The 13,751-nt window shown below is 37.4% G+C and overlaps 2 protein-coding genes across 8 annotated transcripts; both read left to right on the top strand.

Moving 5' to 3' along the window:
• Window positions 1-116: 116 nt before the first annotated feature.
• LOC118059964 (rhomboid-like protein 19) lies at window positions 117-3,120 on the top strand. The gene is made up of 8 exons (XM_035073027.2): window positions 117-336; window positions 421-545; window positions 1,437-1,497; window positions 1,611-1,777; window positions 1,870-1,975; window positions 2,098-2,300; window positions 2,396-2,533; window positions 2,846-3,120. The coding sequence occupies exons 1-8, from the start codon at window positions 313-315 to the stop codon at window positions 2,946-2,948; spliced, it is 927 nt and encodes a 308-aa protein (XP_034928918.1). The 5' UTR covers window positions 117-312; the 3' UTR covers window positions 2,949-3,120.
• A 1,283-nt stretch (window positions 3,121-4,403) lies between these two features.
• On the top strand, window positions 4,404-13,700 carry LOC118059961 (uncharacterized). 7 transcript variants are annotated; one of them, XM_073411809.1, is made up of 10 exons: window positions 4,404-4,598; window positions 5,032-5,193; window positions 5,895-7,705; window positions 7,873-9,469; window positions 10,691-10,848; window positions 11,317-12,057; window positions 12,146-12,552; window positions 12,889-12,987; window positions 13,074-13,211; window positions 13,451-13,700. In XM_073411809.1, exons 5-10 carry the CDS (start codon window positions 10,749-10,751, stop codon window positions 13,598-13,600), a joined length of 1,635 nt encoding a protein of 544 aa, XP_073267910.1. In that variant the 5' UTR covers window positions 4,404-4,598; window positions 5,032-5,193; window positions 5,895-7,705; window positions 7,873-9,469; window positions 10,691-10,748; the 3' UTR covers window positions 13,601-13,700. The 7 variants fall into 7 exon arrangements, with proteins under 7 accessions (XP_073267910.1, XP_073267912.1, XP_073267909.1 ...); XM_073411811.1 differs by lacking the exon at window positions 5,032-5,193 and having other exon boundaries at window positions 7,621-7,705; XM_073411808.1 differs by having other exon boundaries at window positions 5,895-9,469.
• The last annotated feature ends 51 nt before the right edge of the window (window positions 13,701-13,751 follow it).

Genomic DNA, 13,751 nt, shown 5'->3' with positions numbered 1-13,751 from the left:
TTTCGGAAACGAGATCACCAGGCGCCGGAACGACTTTAATAACTATGTCTACAAGAATTATCTAAAATCCAGTAGTGGTTTGATAACAATCTTTTAACAGTTAAAAAAAAAGAGAGTTAAAACGGCAAGTCGTTTTAAGAACCAATATTAGCCCAGTTTCTGATCTGGAAACGCGGGCCTCAGATAAGTTGAAACACCCTTTCTTCTTCATCTCTAAGCAAAGTCAGAGATCAGAGATCACCAGATCATCTACCTGTTCCATTTTTCACCAAATCAAACAGTCACCTTTTCAAAACCCTAAATCTCTGCATTATGAGCTCTCCACCCATTCTCGGAGTAATCTCCCTCCCCCCTCTCTTAAATTCTCTCCGTTTCTCAACGCATCTCGACCTGATTAACCTTATTTTTTTCTAATGGCAGGGCGCGAGCTTGTTTACAGGATTCACGAGGCTATGCAAAGGTCTCGCGGTGGTTCTCGTCGCTGCTCACATTGTTGTTCAGATTTTCCCCTCCGCTGTTAACTATCTTGCTCTTATTCCTGCCAGGTAACGAACTTTTCAATTCTTGAATTCCTTGCGGTTTTGTTTTTCAGATTGCAATCAGTAGAGTAAAGTGGAAAAATGGTGTTTAGAAATAACATGTTATTGATTAAAGATGGTAAAGGATCCGGAAATGGTAACGTGAGGCAGGCAGATACTAGAAGCAAAACACACACACACACTTACAGCGTAGACTCGAGTTAAAAAGAGTTACTAATTGAATCCTGTTATATCCATGAACTTGTACATACTTTCTTGATTATTTCAATGTTGATTTGATGGAATTTTTTTCTTGTTCTTAGTCCTGGAGGAAGCAGCTTGAAAGAGAGGGCTGCATTGCCTGGCAAGCTGGATCTTTTCTGAGAATTTTTTTTTAACACTATAGTTTAGGATTTAACTGGATAATTGATTATGAATCTAGTTCTTTTTTTTTAATTACTTAAAAATCATAAAAACAATGGGTTGGACCAGTGCTGCAAGTCAAATACTGATCACGGTGCACTTCCAATGTTAATCACTTTGGACCACGGAGCCTTTAGAACACAGGATAGATAAATTTGCTTGATGCTTTATAACTTGCTTATTTTGGTGTAATTTCCTGCATTATTGGTAATCACATCCTTGTGGTCAGTATGGCTCTACCATAGTACGATGAACAGCTGATCAGACATGATTTTCTCTTGAAATTAGTGAATATCAATGAAGAAATACAGTCAAAGAAAAAATAATTGCTAGTATAGGGGATCAGAGATAGAGACAGCTATGGACCTACTATACTCGATTACCCCCTGTGCTAGGTTGTGGAGATTGATAACATTCATGCAGTATGCTCTATATGTATGATCTTCATTTCAATGGCAAGGAAATTTATTCCTTACCAGAAATTTTGTTTTGCAGGACGATTCCTTTTGCATGGAACCTCTTAACAGCTGGTTACATTGAACAATCAATATATGGAGTATGTAGTTCATCTGTTGATAATGCTATTCTTTGTTTTGGTTTTGCCTAAACTGCTCCGTGGCATCTATATTTCCTTCATAAAGTTGCACTCATCATTAAATTCTCCTGTAGGTGGTTGCAAGCACTTTATGCCTCCTCATCATGGGAAAGCTTCTTGAGCCAGTATGGGGTTCTAAAGAGTTCTTAAAGTTCATTTTCATAGTCAACTTTCTTATCTCTGTCTGCGTTTTCATTACCGCTATTAGCCTGTACTACATAACAAGGCAGGAAAATTACCTGTAAGCATGTGCTTCCTAAATGTTTTTTTTTTTTTGGCTTGTGCTTCTCTTTCTATTACCATTGTACTGATTTCCTTTGTTCTTTCTGGTAGTTATATGCCGATTTCTGGCTTCCAAGGGATCCTGGCAGGTTTCTTGGTTGGTACCAAGCAAATTATACCTGACCAAGAGCTGTCTCTATTGAGATTAAAGGCAAAGGTATGGACCTGTACAATATGCTTCATTCACCTCTTGCCTTTTAGTATTACTTGATGATTTGTTTTGCAAGTTGAAAGGATGTCTCATACATTCTCCTTGGTGCTGTTTCAAATGCCATGCAGTGGTTTCCGTCTCTTATGCTCTTGATAGCTATTGTTATAAGCTTCTTTACTGCAGAGTCAGCAAAATATCTTCCAACCATAATATTTGGCACTTATATGAGCTGGATTTACTTGAGATACTTTCATAGGAAACCAGAAACAAAACTAAGGGGTGATCCAAGTGATGATTTTGCATTCTCATCCTTCTTCCCTGACTTCCTCAGGTGTTTTCTCCTTTTCTCTTAATACACTAGGTTTTTAGTCCATGGAATATATGAGTTTGTTTACGTGCTTCCATCTGTCTCTTATCTGTTTTCAGGCCAGTCATTGATCCTATTGCATCAATATTCCATCGGATGCTTTGTGGTAGATTCGAAACTTCTATTGAAGCCCATGGTTACACCTTGGGAGGTGCTCCATTGCCTGGTTCTGATCCCATCGAGGCGTCTAGAAGGAGGTAAGTTTATCCACTCAATTTTAAAACTTTGGATAAGGATATGTGTCCCTTTCACATGCTAGGATATTGTTAAATCATCCCAATTTATTTGAACATGACGCTTCAATACGATACCTGCTGTGACATTCTAGGGTTATGTGTATTGGTATCATTGTAACAGCAGAGATGAAAAATGCATTTTTTTTTTAATAGAAAAATGAACCCGAAGGAACAATTAAACAGTGATACAAAGTCCTGGACACCTTCAATTACATGTGATACTAAGCACATACATGTGAAGGTTATAGTTTCTGATCAATCTTCCCCCTGCAGAGAAAGAGGAGCTAGAGCACTGGAAGAGAGATTGGCAGCTGAGAGGTTGGCCACTGCACGGAGTGCTGAAGAGTTGAAAAAGGATGCCTCAGAGAATGTTTGATTGCGCGACTTCACTTTCAAACATAAACAACAAATGCGAAATTGTATCTTTTATGACCACTACAGAGTTTGTGCAGTACTTGGAAAGAAGTCTTTTTGGTTGGTTTCCATATTACAGTTTCTTCATGCATATTTCTGTCGATTATCATTCTTATAGTAAAATCATTCCTATATCCTTGGATTTTTTTTTTTTTTTTAGCAATGACTGTTCTTGCCTTCGACACATATAGAGCAGAAATCCTGAAGAACTATCCCTGGGATGGCTTTGCAGAAATAGATGGAAATTTTTAATCTGCCAACGGAGGCTGCTTTCCCAGAAAGATGCGTAACCATCAAGATTTTTTCGGTGGATGGGCTTTTGTCTCCAGCCAGGACCCGTTTTTTATTACAGGTGTTGAAACTCTACGCCACTGTTCATTATTGGATCACAATTTAAGATCGGTAGACTGCCTACCATGTTTCGTTTGACACGAGCATTCTTTTGAATTCGCTGGGATGGACACAATAATGGAATTGATTGGGAAGATCCGAATCTCAAGATGGCCTGTCGTTTTCAGTTGCTTCCAATTTAATTGCGCACACCAAATCTTAGGAACTGGAGGTGCGTTTGCCAAACTTTCTGTTAAAAGTTGGCCTCGGTCCTGGATTCGCTGCCCCGTTCCTCCTTCACATGGGAAAGAAATTGCGTGCCTGAAACCAGTAAGAATAAAGAAATTGCAAGATGATAAATTGATTTGAGAACGTGGAGATACGTCGACCAGAGAAAGAATCTCGCTGAAATAAGAAAAGAATTGGTGGATAGAGAAAGGAAGCGTGTCGTTTTTAAGTTTAATCCTTGCGTACAGTAACCCCCTTTGCTTCAGGCTTTCTTCTCTTTCTTTCTGCTTTTATGTTTTTAGTTAAATTAATCTTACCTCCTTGAAAAACGAAAGCCTCCACGTTTGACAATACCACGTTGATTGTGGCTTGCCCCGCGAGGACTCTTCCGATCTTAACTTTAAAAAAAAAAAATAATCCAAGGGGTGTTCTTTCCTCTCATCAATGTTGAAACTCATATCCCTTGCTTGCTTGCCGCATATTCAATTCAGCTAGATGAGGGTTACTTGGATTTCTGGTCATGTAAGTTACAATTGCTCTCCCCTAATTCCTCAAATACCCTCCTCCTCAATTCTCAAACAAAATCCTCAAATAATCAAATTCAATAAATTTCTCGGTACTTATAATTAGGTATGAAAAATAAATATCACAGCTACTGGAAAAATAAAATAAAAAGGGGAACGAACTATCAAAGTACTAATTGGAATTTAATAAATCTACAAGGACAAAAATGAAAAGAAAAAAAGAGACCAATGGAATCCCAAAAGAACCACGTTTATTGCCAGGACGGTCAATAATTCATAATTAGCATACCTAAATTACATGCTAATATAATTTATATATATACGCCTCCTATAGTTCACGCCAACTTACAATTTAACATACAACTCTCTCGTCTCTCACCCTATATTTCTCTCTCTTCTTCTTTTCTCTCTCCTGGCGCCCTTTACCAAACCAAGGCTTCAATCATCTCTACAAAAGGACATCTGTAATTCTCTTCTCTCTCTCTCCACCGTCTGATCCCCGTAGCCAACTTCACAATCAAACGTCTCAGGTACTTTCTCCGGCCAATTCTCTCCGTTTTCCCTTTTCTTCTTGACCAGTCTCCGTTGATTAACCTCCAATTTCCTCTGATTTTTTTTATTTCTTTTGAAATTAAACGATCCTCTTCCAATTTAAATAATCGCGTTGATTAGGTTTTTTTAGTAGATTTTTATTTAATGATCGTGTTTTTTTTTCTCGCTCTCTGGATGTTTTGCTCCTCTCTTTCTTTTTGCCTCGGAATTGTATTTTTTCCTGCCTTTTTGGAATTTAAATTAGGGTATCATCGTTAACTATTTGTGTGCATGCGTGCGTTTATTTGATTATTTTTTAGTGTTTGTTGTGCTGATTAGATGCTTTGTTGGTAGATTATGTGTTTTTCTTACTTAATAACCTTGAAATTTAGATTTTAGAGCTAATCTTAGGGTCATGATTGCTTAAATTAGGCACGGAACCAAATCGTATTGAAACTAGTGCGGGGTCCGACCCTCGTAAATCAAGCCCAGTTCGTGAGTTTAAAAGTTGTGGTGTTTCTATCATTGACAATTGGTTGGTTTAATTGCGAGTTTGAAGCTCCAAGACCTCTTAGCTTGTGAAAATATAAAAGGGTATGGCACCTTCTGGACTTGCTTTACGCTTGTTAGTATGTATGTTTGTTGGTTTAGTTGGAAAGCTATTTATTTCATGCCAATGATTTGCATCAGACATTAACTTGGTAGGTTTTTGCGCATCGATGTTGCAATCTAATTTTGAATTTACTGATGGATAATAATTTGTTGCTTGCATGGCAGCATGTGCTATTTCTATGTGAGAATAAGCATCATCGAATGTACTTGTATTAGTATTATTTGAAAGAGAAAGATCACTTATAATTATTTCCAGAAGGCAGTGGTGGTTGCTGCTATGCCTAGGCAGTAGGAAACTATTATTCTTTCTCCATTTTCATATGATGTAATGGCATTGGATGGAACATTAGTCAATGCCCATTACTGCATTTCTTGTCATTTGTCTCTTATCCTCGCATATGATTTTTTAAAATAGAAAGTTTTGTGTCTCTTATTTGATTATAAAGGATTTGGTGTGTTACAATGTGACTATGATCTCATTCTGTTTTTTTGTTCATTTATCTAACAATGCAACAATAATCACCTGGTTTAGTGTTAGCAACTGTACCAGGAGTGCTTGTTTTGGTTTCATTAGCTGTGGATCTAAGGATATTATAATAGAATTACAGAGTAGAGTTGGAGCTAGTGGGGTCCTGAATTAGCCAAAATTAAATTAATAAGATCATATAGTTGAATATTCTCAGGATGGCAGCAGTATTGTTTTCTTGAAAGATTGTGAAGATACATTGCAGGTAAGATATGAATGGTGTTTGATCATGCCTTTGGCTATGATTTTGATGACTTGCTAATTGTTTCTCAATTATTTTCCTTGTTCATCAGTGCTTTGTTGCTAATTGGGTTTTTTTGGAACTAGTGGCTTGAGCTGACAAATGCAGCAAATTTCATTTCTTTTCTTGCTTAGATCTGCAGGTTCTGGTGACTTCAAAGATGGATTTACTAACATTTTTTAGAGAGGTGAGGTTAGATGCTTGATAACATGCAGGTTGTCATCACTAGGTCGGCCTAAGATCTTTGGAGATAATTCCACCTATCAAAACTAAAATTGAAAGATCAGAAGTTTGGCAAGTTTTCCACTCTTATTAGTTGTATTTCACGATTGCTGTTCACCATACTAAGATAAATTTGTTTATCTCTATGGGAGGGTCTACATCTCTGGAATATTACTCCATAAAGACTATGCTTGCATCATGCGAAACTGTGGCTCTGTATGAATCTTTTTGCCCCTATTTTTCTGTTGTAGTTGTAACTCCCTTCCAGAGCCATTTCCTTCTCATTTTTTGCGCCTCTAGCTTTTTTTCTATTAAATTCATTATTCCCTAGAGAATGGTGTCCTTTTTTAGTGTAAGTGAAATCATCTAAAACCAGAATGATGATTTACCACCATAATTGTATTGACAAAGATGGAAAATCAATAAGCATGAAGTACAAATTTTAATATCATAAATTTAAATGTTGAAGTGGTCTTAAAGCTCACCCATTGACAAAATCAAATGGATGTAGAAGAACTACAGTTTCGGAAGAGAAGGAAAGAAAAACTAAAAATTCTATATAAATTGGAAGAAATTCTTGGACATGTTATGAAATGAGAAGGCATCAAGCTCCTCCCAGATCAGGAAAATTTGTTTTGTATTTAAAATCTTGAAGTTTCATCACAGGTAAATTTGCTAATCATATGATCGGAGTAAACATTAGAATTATAATTGTCACATACTATACCATCGAATGTGATGGAGAAGATTTTAACAGGATTTTCGGACCTTGTTGCCACTCTGTTTACCTATGTATTAATTTACAAGAAGAAAATTTATAAAAATATTTACCAATCATGTTATCAATTGGGTTCTGCTTTTCTCAGCTTTGTTGCTCTGAATTGAACTTTATCCTAGATGTTTTTTTTTTTTTTTTTCATCTGGAGGATGGGAACAAAATATTCTCTGCATTCAGCAGTCTTATCAAATAAAAATATCAAGGCATCCTAGGGAGCAGGTACTAGAGGTTTTTCCGAAGAGGCTTTGGAGGAAATATTTTTTGCCTGCGTCTGTTGGAGAAGCTATTTTTCCTAATGCTTAACTAAGTGAAGTCATCTCTTTCTTCTTTTCAATCAATCCTGTTCCTTTTATTCCCTTAGTGTTTGATATTGCTGTAATCATTTGCTTTAGTGAGAGGAAGGCTTAAGTGATGAATGAGGACATGAGCTCTGCAATGGTTCCTCTTCTCAAAGGAATTCGTGTATATTAACTTATTTGGAAGTTTTCATGCAGAGGATGGTGTTCTAAGTTTTAAATATTTTAGTTAAGTCTTTTGCTGTTGGATTTAGGATCCGGTGCATGAAAGTGCTTTGTTACATCTGAGTTATCTAGTTTCATACATAATTTTATATATTCATAAACTAATTGAAGCTTCTTGCAGATACTTTTTCAGTTTATTTGTCTTTTACCATCCCAAGGGCTCAATGCAGATGTAATGGAGCTAATAAAATTGTACCATCCTATGGGTAGGCGGCACCTCTTTGGTGCTTTTCCCATTTCTCCACTTTTAATCATCAAAAGAATAATAATGTTTTTGCCCTGCTCTGGGTTTCTCCACCCTCCTATAGGTATAGGTGGCCAACGAATGCAGGTTAATTGATGCTTTATATATCTGTTTTTGATTTATTATCAGGTACAGGTGAGCAAGGAACTGGTCTCCAGAGGATCTCTCTCTCTCTCCACATTCCTTAAAGCATTTCTGTTTTGCCAAACAATCTTCAGTCTTGAAGCATGCATAAACTTTATGCACCTTGTCTATAGAGTCGCTAAATCTCTTAGAATTTCTATGAGGTTTAAGGTTTCCTAAGTAGAGCCTTCGAAAACAGCCGGAGCCCTTTGCCTCAGCTCTTCTTATATGTAGTTCTATGGGTTCTTTAATTAAAACCATTAGTCACAGCCAACTAAATTCAAAAAGATTTCTGCAATTTGGTATATAGGAAGTTTATCTTTTATTGTTATAAGTATTGATCTAAAGTGCAAGTGGTATTGCCTTGCAGGCACTTTTGGTCTCATTGATCACTTGAAGGGGATTTTCATTTTTGAATTCCTGTATTTCACATAAATTTCATGAATACATGCAGCTGCAATAATGTGCTAGAAATGAATCCTTGTCCTGGGAGATCGAACTGTGGGGCCTCTTAGATGTATTACTCTGATTTGAGGGTTATAGAGTCTCTTTCACATTGGGGATAACTACAAAATTGCCTTACGATTCAAGGCCTGAAGATTTTTCAATACTCCAATTAATCTTGTATAGTGCAGTTTCATCTGAAGGATGTTGTGAGCTTAGAATTAGTTTCTGTCCCAAATACAACTAGTGTGGATGAAGTGAGCATTTTAGGTCACTGCATTGAAAAATGAGAGGGCTCTTGGGATTTTCTTGTGCATTTGAGTGATAGTAATCTCACACCACTGAGGTGACTATCTTTCACAATGTGATGTGTATTTAGAGTGGCTCGCCTTTTGAGGCTCTTACCAAAAAAAGAGGAGATCATCAAGTTCTTGTTCCTTATGGTGATAGTTTTGTATTTGAAGAAGTGTCTGGCGGCATGGTTGCGGAGACTTGCTTGATGAAGAGGAGTATTTCATTGCATAGTGGAATTCTGATGGTAGTACAGAAGATATAACTTGTCAGGATTGGGAGAATGATGGTTGTTTCCTGGATTTGAGAAATCTACATTGAAATGCTAAAGTGAGAGAAAAAATGTGAAATGAGTGGCCGGAGTCCCTCATAGATGTATGGAAAAATTATTGTCTCAGTTATCTGAAACATTTTTTGATTGCGGCGGCATTTTGGGACGCGTTGCGTTTCTGAGGGGATGTTGTTATTCCATGTGCTCCTTTAGATGTTCTCTTCCTTTATATGGCTGATGTGATGCCATTTGTCCATATCAATATGCTGTCAAGATATTACTTTGGGGCATCTAGGTTGTTGCAGCCTTCACATAATTTTCCAATCCAAAGAAATTCAGTAGTATTTCTTTAGCGAGCAGTAAAGGCTGTTCTTTTGAAGGGCGAAGTTTTACGTATCTGTTTTTTAACTTCAACAAATTTGCTAATCTGCTACTAGGGATGAAGACGTGGTACATTGCCTGTAGAATCCCTTATCTACAGAGAGAGAGAGAGTCACAATTGGACTTTGAGTAGTAGTTATGTTAGCATATAAAGACAGAATCTGGATGAATGTAACCATTTTTTTATTCACACATTTTCGATTCCTTCTTGATGATGTAAGATATGAGGGCCTTATTTTCCCTTCTTCTATTATTATTGTTCTGTCATATTTTTCTTGGAATTTTCTGTGTTTTCCATAGGATTTTTGTCCCAGGAACAATGTATACTTTGTAAGCCTGCTTATTTAAGAGGCATTAAGACAGAATGAACTAGTTATTGTTCCCAGTTTTGTTGTTATTTTTTTTATGGCAGTAGGAGATCAGTAGAAGTTCATTTCTCTTGAATTCGTTTGTATGATTTCTGTTTTCTCAGACCATTAGATTTTAGTTCATCACATTTTTTTCTTAGAAGTTCATTTTTTTTCCTTTCTTGTTCTAGATGTGATTATATTTTCATAAATTACCTTCCTCAACTCTGTTTTTCTCTCTTGGCATGTTTCCATTAGAACAATACTTATGTTTCTCAGTATTGCATGGCATTTTTTTGGAACTTTCATGGGGTGTTTGCTTTGTGAAAAAGTTGTGTTTTATTATTTATTTATTTATTCATTTATTTTTATCAGAACTCAATTCCTGATGGTAAAAATCATAGAAACATAACCTATTATTATAATTGAAAAACTAGAAAATCTGTTTTCTTAGTATGTTTCCCAAATTTGAGACAGCCTGTTTTGCCTGTCTCTTGTCATTTCAATGTAGTCTCTTTTGGTTCCTAAAGCTTAATTATTGTAATTTGACCCTATTTTGCACTTCATTTTAGGAGCTGCTTGAGTGAAAGCATGTATTGATAGGGTTCTTTCTTTTCTTTTCTTTTCTTTCTTCCCTTTGTGAGGGGATCTAGTTTTTGTAGTTAATCACTTGGCATGATGAACTCATTAGCAAACTTTTTCTTGATTTAGCAGGAAATTGGTACTTGGATCAAATGGATAAAACTTTTAGAAATTGCTAAAATCCTATTGATTGTGATTATATTTTGACTTCTGTTTATCCATCTTAGTAATGAACAACTTTGCTGAAGAAATTCAAATGAATACTATAAATGTCATTTAGTCATTTCCTCAACCATATTTTCAAGCATTCTGGTTTTAAGGGCTCGGGCTTTCTGGCATAGGAGGTATATAATATATCTAAGTTTGATCGTCATTAGTTAATCAAGTTTTGGAGGCAAAGCTTAGTATCATGCCTGCTTAGATGACATGTAGAAACTGATGTATAATTGCAGCACACATACTTGTACATACGGGATTGCTCTGATAATTGGAGATGACTTTTATGCAGGTTGGTTCTTCCTCTATTCTGAATCCAAAACTTAAATTATCTTCTGCTGTAAGGGGTCATGGGACATAGACAAATGTTCAACACTTCTCAATTCTTCGAGATGGAGCAGGATTGGAGCCGTGGCCACCCAGCTGCTGGACAGTCCCATGTTCATATGGGTATTTTATTTTTATGTTATTCAATAAAGATGCCTCTTGTCTGTTGGTATTTCTTCAATACCTTGCACCAATGATGTCCAACTTTTGTTTAGATCACCAGTGGGATGCAGATCAAGGGTTTGAATCTATCAATGATTCTGCTAAGGGGAAACTTTCATTAATTCATCACTTTAGTAATCTTTAACTAGGAAAATAGCTGCATTTAAAGATATGCAACACTTCCAGGTGCAGTATGAAGATTATAGGGTTTTCTTAAAAAAAAACCCATGGCCCAATTGAAACAACACTCCTTATTTTTTGCCATCAAGAATATTGGTGTGTCCATTGTGTTTTACCTGGGAGTTCAAACCTACTGCATGCCTTTTAGGTGTTTAGGGAACTGCTATTGCTCTTTTATCTGCCGACTGCTTACATCATGGCTTAGCCTTGCCTTGGAAGCTATTTAAGTTCTGAACTACGTTGTTGCAGGAAGGGCTGTTTCTCAAGAAAATGGTTCCTTTTCTCATCCTATCAATCCTACTTCAATAGATGGACCCAGCTGTGCCTCGCGGAACCTGGAAAACAGAGCTCTTGAGCATTCCTCTACATATTTCAGGTCAGAAGGTCCGCAAGTTCCCGCTCCCCTTTCTGCCCCCCGACATGATGTATTCCCACACTGTCCAGCTGGTGGAAGTTTTTACCCTCCTCCAGAGCTTGATGCTACCCATGTTCATTCTAATCACCACAACAGGCATGGTATCCATGAAGTTGAGGGTGGTCTCCTTGATCATACAATGAGTGCTGGAAGAGGGCCATTCAAAAGAAAAAGCCCTGGTGTTCCTACCTCGTGGGAAAGAGGTGGCACCAGCAGTATGTACAGTGCAGGAAGTTCCTCCAATTCTTTTGAACTTCACCATGAGAAACCAACTTCAGATTATAGAAATTACTTTTCAGAATCCTCTGGTTTACCTCCCTATATGGGTAGCAGCCTGTCAATTGGGGGTGAAGATCCTCCAAGGAATGTGAGAAGCAGATCTAGACTTGATTTGGAGCCCCACCCAAGGAGAACCCATTCATCAAGTTACACGTCCCATCCTTTTTCTTCAACATCTCATCTCCGAAACCATCCAGGGCCAGTGGATGTTGCTAACTTAAATGCTGACAGAACTGCTTATGAGCAGAACCAAATTGGTGTTCCACCTCCTGCACATGGGAGGTTTCATACTTCGGGTCAGTTTAAGATATATTGCTTTCTAACATCTACTCTTAGTTTTTCCCAAATTCCTAGGTAATTGTAATTTATAATTTACAATTGCAGAAAATAATTCCTTGAGCCATGAGATGAATCAGCATTATGCTGGAGGGAACCCTACTGATATTCGTCGGTACAACCATGATTCCATCTTAAGCAGAAATCCCATTGCACCGCCACGACATCTTCATGGTTTTCATGCCCAGGCTTCAAGGGAGGGTCAGAACAGTTATTCTCGAAGAGCTATACCTACACGTCGGGCTGATATAAACTCCTCTCATTTCAGACAAGAAGCTGCTGCTGCTGAAAATGGTCAGCATTTTCTTTCAGAAACCCATAGTTCCAGATATCCAAGACCACTTTTGTCTGGAGGTTGGCACAGCAATCATAGAGAAGGAAGGTCAAGGATATCAATTGAGAGATTCCAGTCACTTTCAAATGTGGTGGATGTGCGTGATAGAATGGGATCTGAGGTGCGTGGTAATCAATTGTGACTTGTGCTATGGTTGGGGCTAGAATTTCATTCTGTTTTCTTTACTCTTCTTTCCTTTTTTTTTTGTTGTGCACGTGCACATGTCATGCTTGTTTTGTTGGGGGGGTGGGGTTTCATAAGAGGTAGCCAACGCAAAAATATTTAAGGTGCAGGATGCTTCTGAGCTTTTTAAATTAGCCATGCACATCATATTTCTTTCACCTGTATGCAATGTGCATGTTTCTCCTCAAAACAAGTAGTGTTTCCCTTTCGGGTTTATATGTGATGGTTCTGATGCAGTTCATCACCTGCTCACATATTTATTTTACGTTTGCAGGCTCTTATGATGTTAGATCACTCATATTTATATGGCTCCAGAAATTTATTAGATCAATACAGGGACATGAGACTGGATGTTGACAGCATGAGTTATGAGGTTAGTAGTTTCAGGAAATGACTTTTTTGACTGGCAGTTTTCTTGTTTCTCCTGAATTAAAACTATCTGCTATGTCGCCTGGACAGGAACTACTTGCCCTAGGAGAAAGGATAGGGAATGTCAACACAGGATTGCCTGAAGATGTGTTTTCAAAGTGCTTGGTGGAGACAAGATGCCATTCTTCAGACAAAGCCCAGGAAGAAACATCCTGTGCTATCTGCCTTGTAAGTAATAGTTGCATAAATGGTGATTAATTTGCATCTGAGTAAACCCTTAAATACAGGTAAAGGTATCGTTAAGATTAAGTCTGACAAGAACAGTATCACGATTCATGATCTTGAATAGTGTAAATGTACTCCTCTGGAAGTATAAATCAGAATAAAGGGCAGGATGCCGCCCGTGTGAACTAATTTGTTTCCGCTGCTTAACATTTATGCACCTTGATGGCAATTGCAATTGACAGGAAGAGTACAAGAGCATGGATAAAGTTGGAATCATAAGGAACTGTGGACATGTTTATCACGTCGACTGCATCAAGAAGTGGTTGTCAATGAAGAATATGTGCCCCATCTGCAAAGCACCTGCTGTTGCTGATGGTTCGAACAAGGAATGATTTGCTTTTACTTCCTATTTGATCTTGTTCACTTAATCTTGTATATAATAATTTGGTTATGGGATTTGATGACCATTTATAAAAATTTAATTTAAGCTCATCCGTGATTGTTTGATCCTAGTCAAGAACGATAAAATGCCAAGCCAAGCAT

This window comes from Populus alba, chromosome 10 (genome assembly GCF_005239225.2).
Source record: "Populus alba chromosome 10, ASM523922v2, whole genome shotgun sequence".
In the NCBI taxonomy this organism is placed as follows: Eukaryota; Viridiplantae; Streptophyta; class Magnoliopsida; order Malpighiales; family Salicaceae; genus Populus; species Populus alba.
The sequence above is the reverse complement of the archived record's forward strand: the minus strand, read 5'-3'. Positions and strand labels throughout refer to the sequence as shown.

Coding starts and splice junctions, on each gene's coding strand:
- LOC118059964 (XM_035073027.2), top strand. CDS start 313: ATGAGCTCTCCACCCATTCTCGGA. Junction 546..1,436: donor CTTGCTCTTATTCCTGCCAG/GTAACGAACTTT, acceptor TTTGTTTTGCAG/GACGATTCCTTTTGCATGGA. Junction 2,301..2,395: donor TTCTTCCCTGACTTCCTCAG/GTGTTTTCTCCT, acceptor ATCTGTTTTCAG/GCCAGTCATTGATCCTATTG.
- LOC118059961 (XM_035073023.2), top strand. CDS start 10,749: ATGGGACATAGACAAATGTTCAACACTTCTCAATTCTTCGAGATGGAG. Junction 12,058..12,145: donor TGGGAGGTTTCATACTTCGG/GTCAGTTTAAGA, acceptor TTACAATTGCAG/AAAATAATTCCTTGAGCCAT. Junction 12,553..12,888: donor GTGATAGAATGGGATCTGAG/GTGCGTGGTAAT, acceptor TTACGTTTGCAG/GCTCTTATGATGTTAGATCA.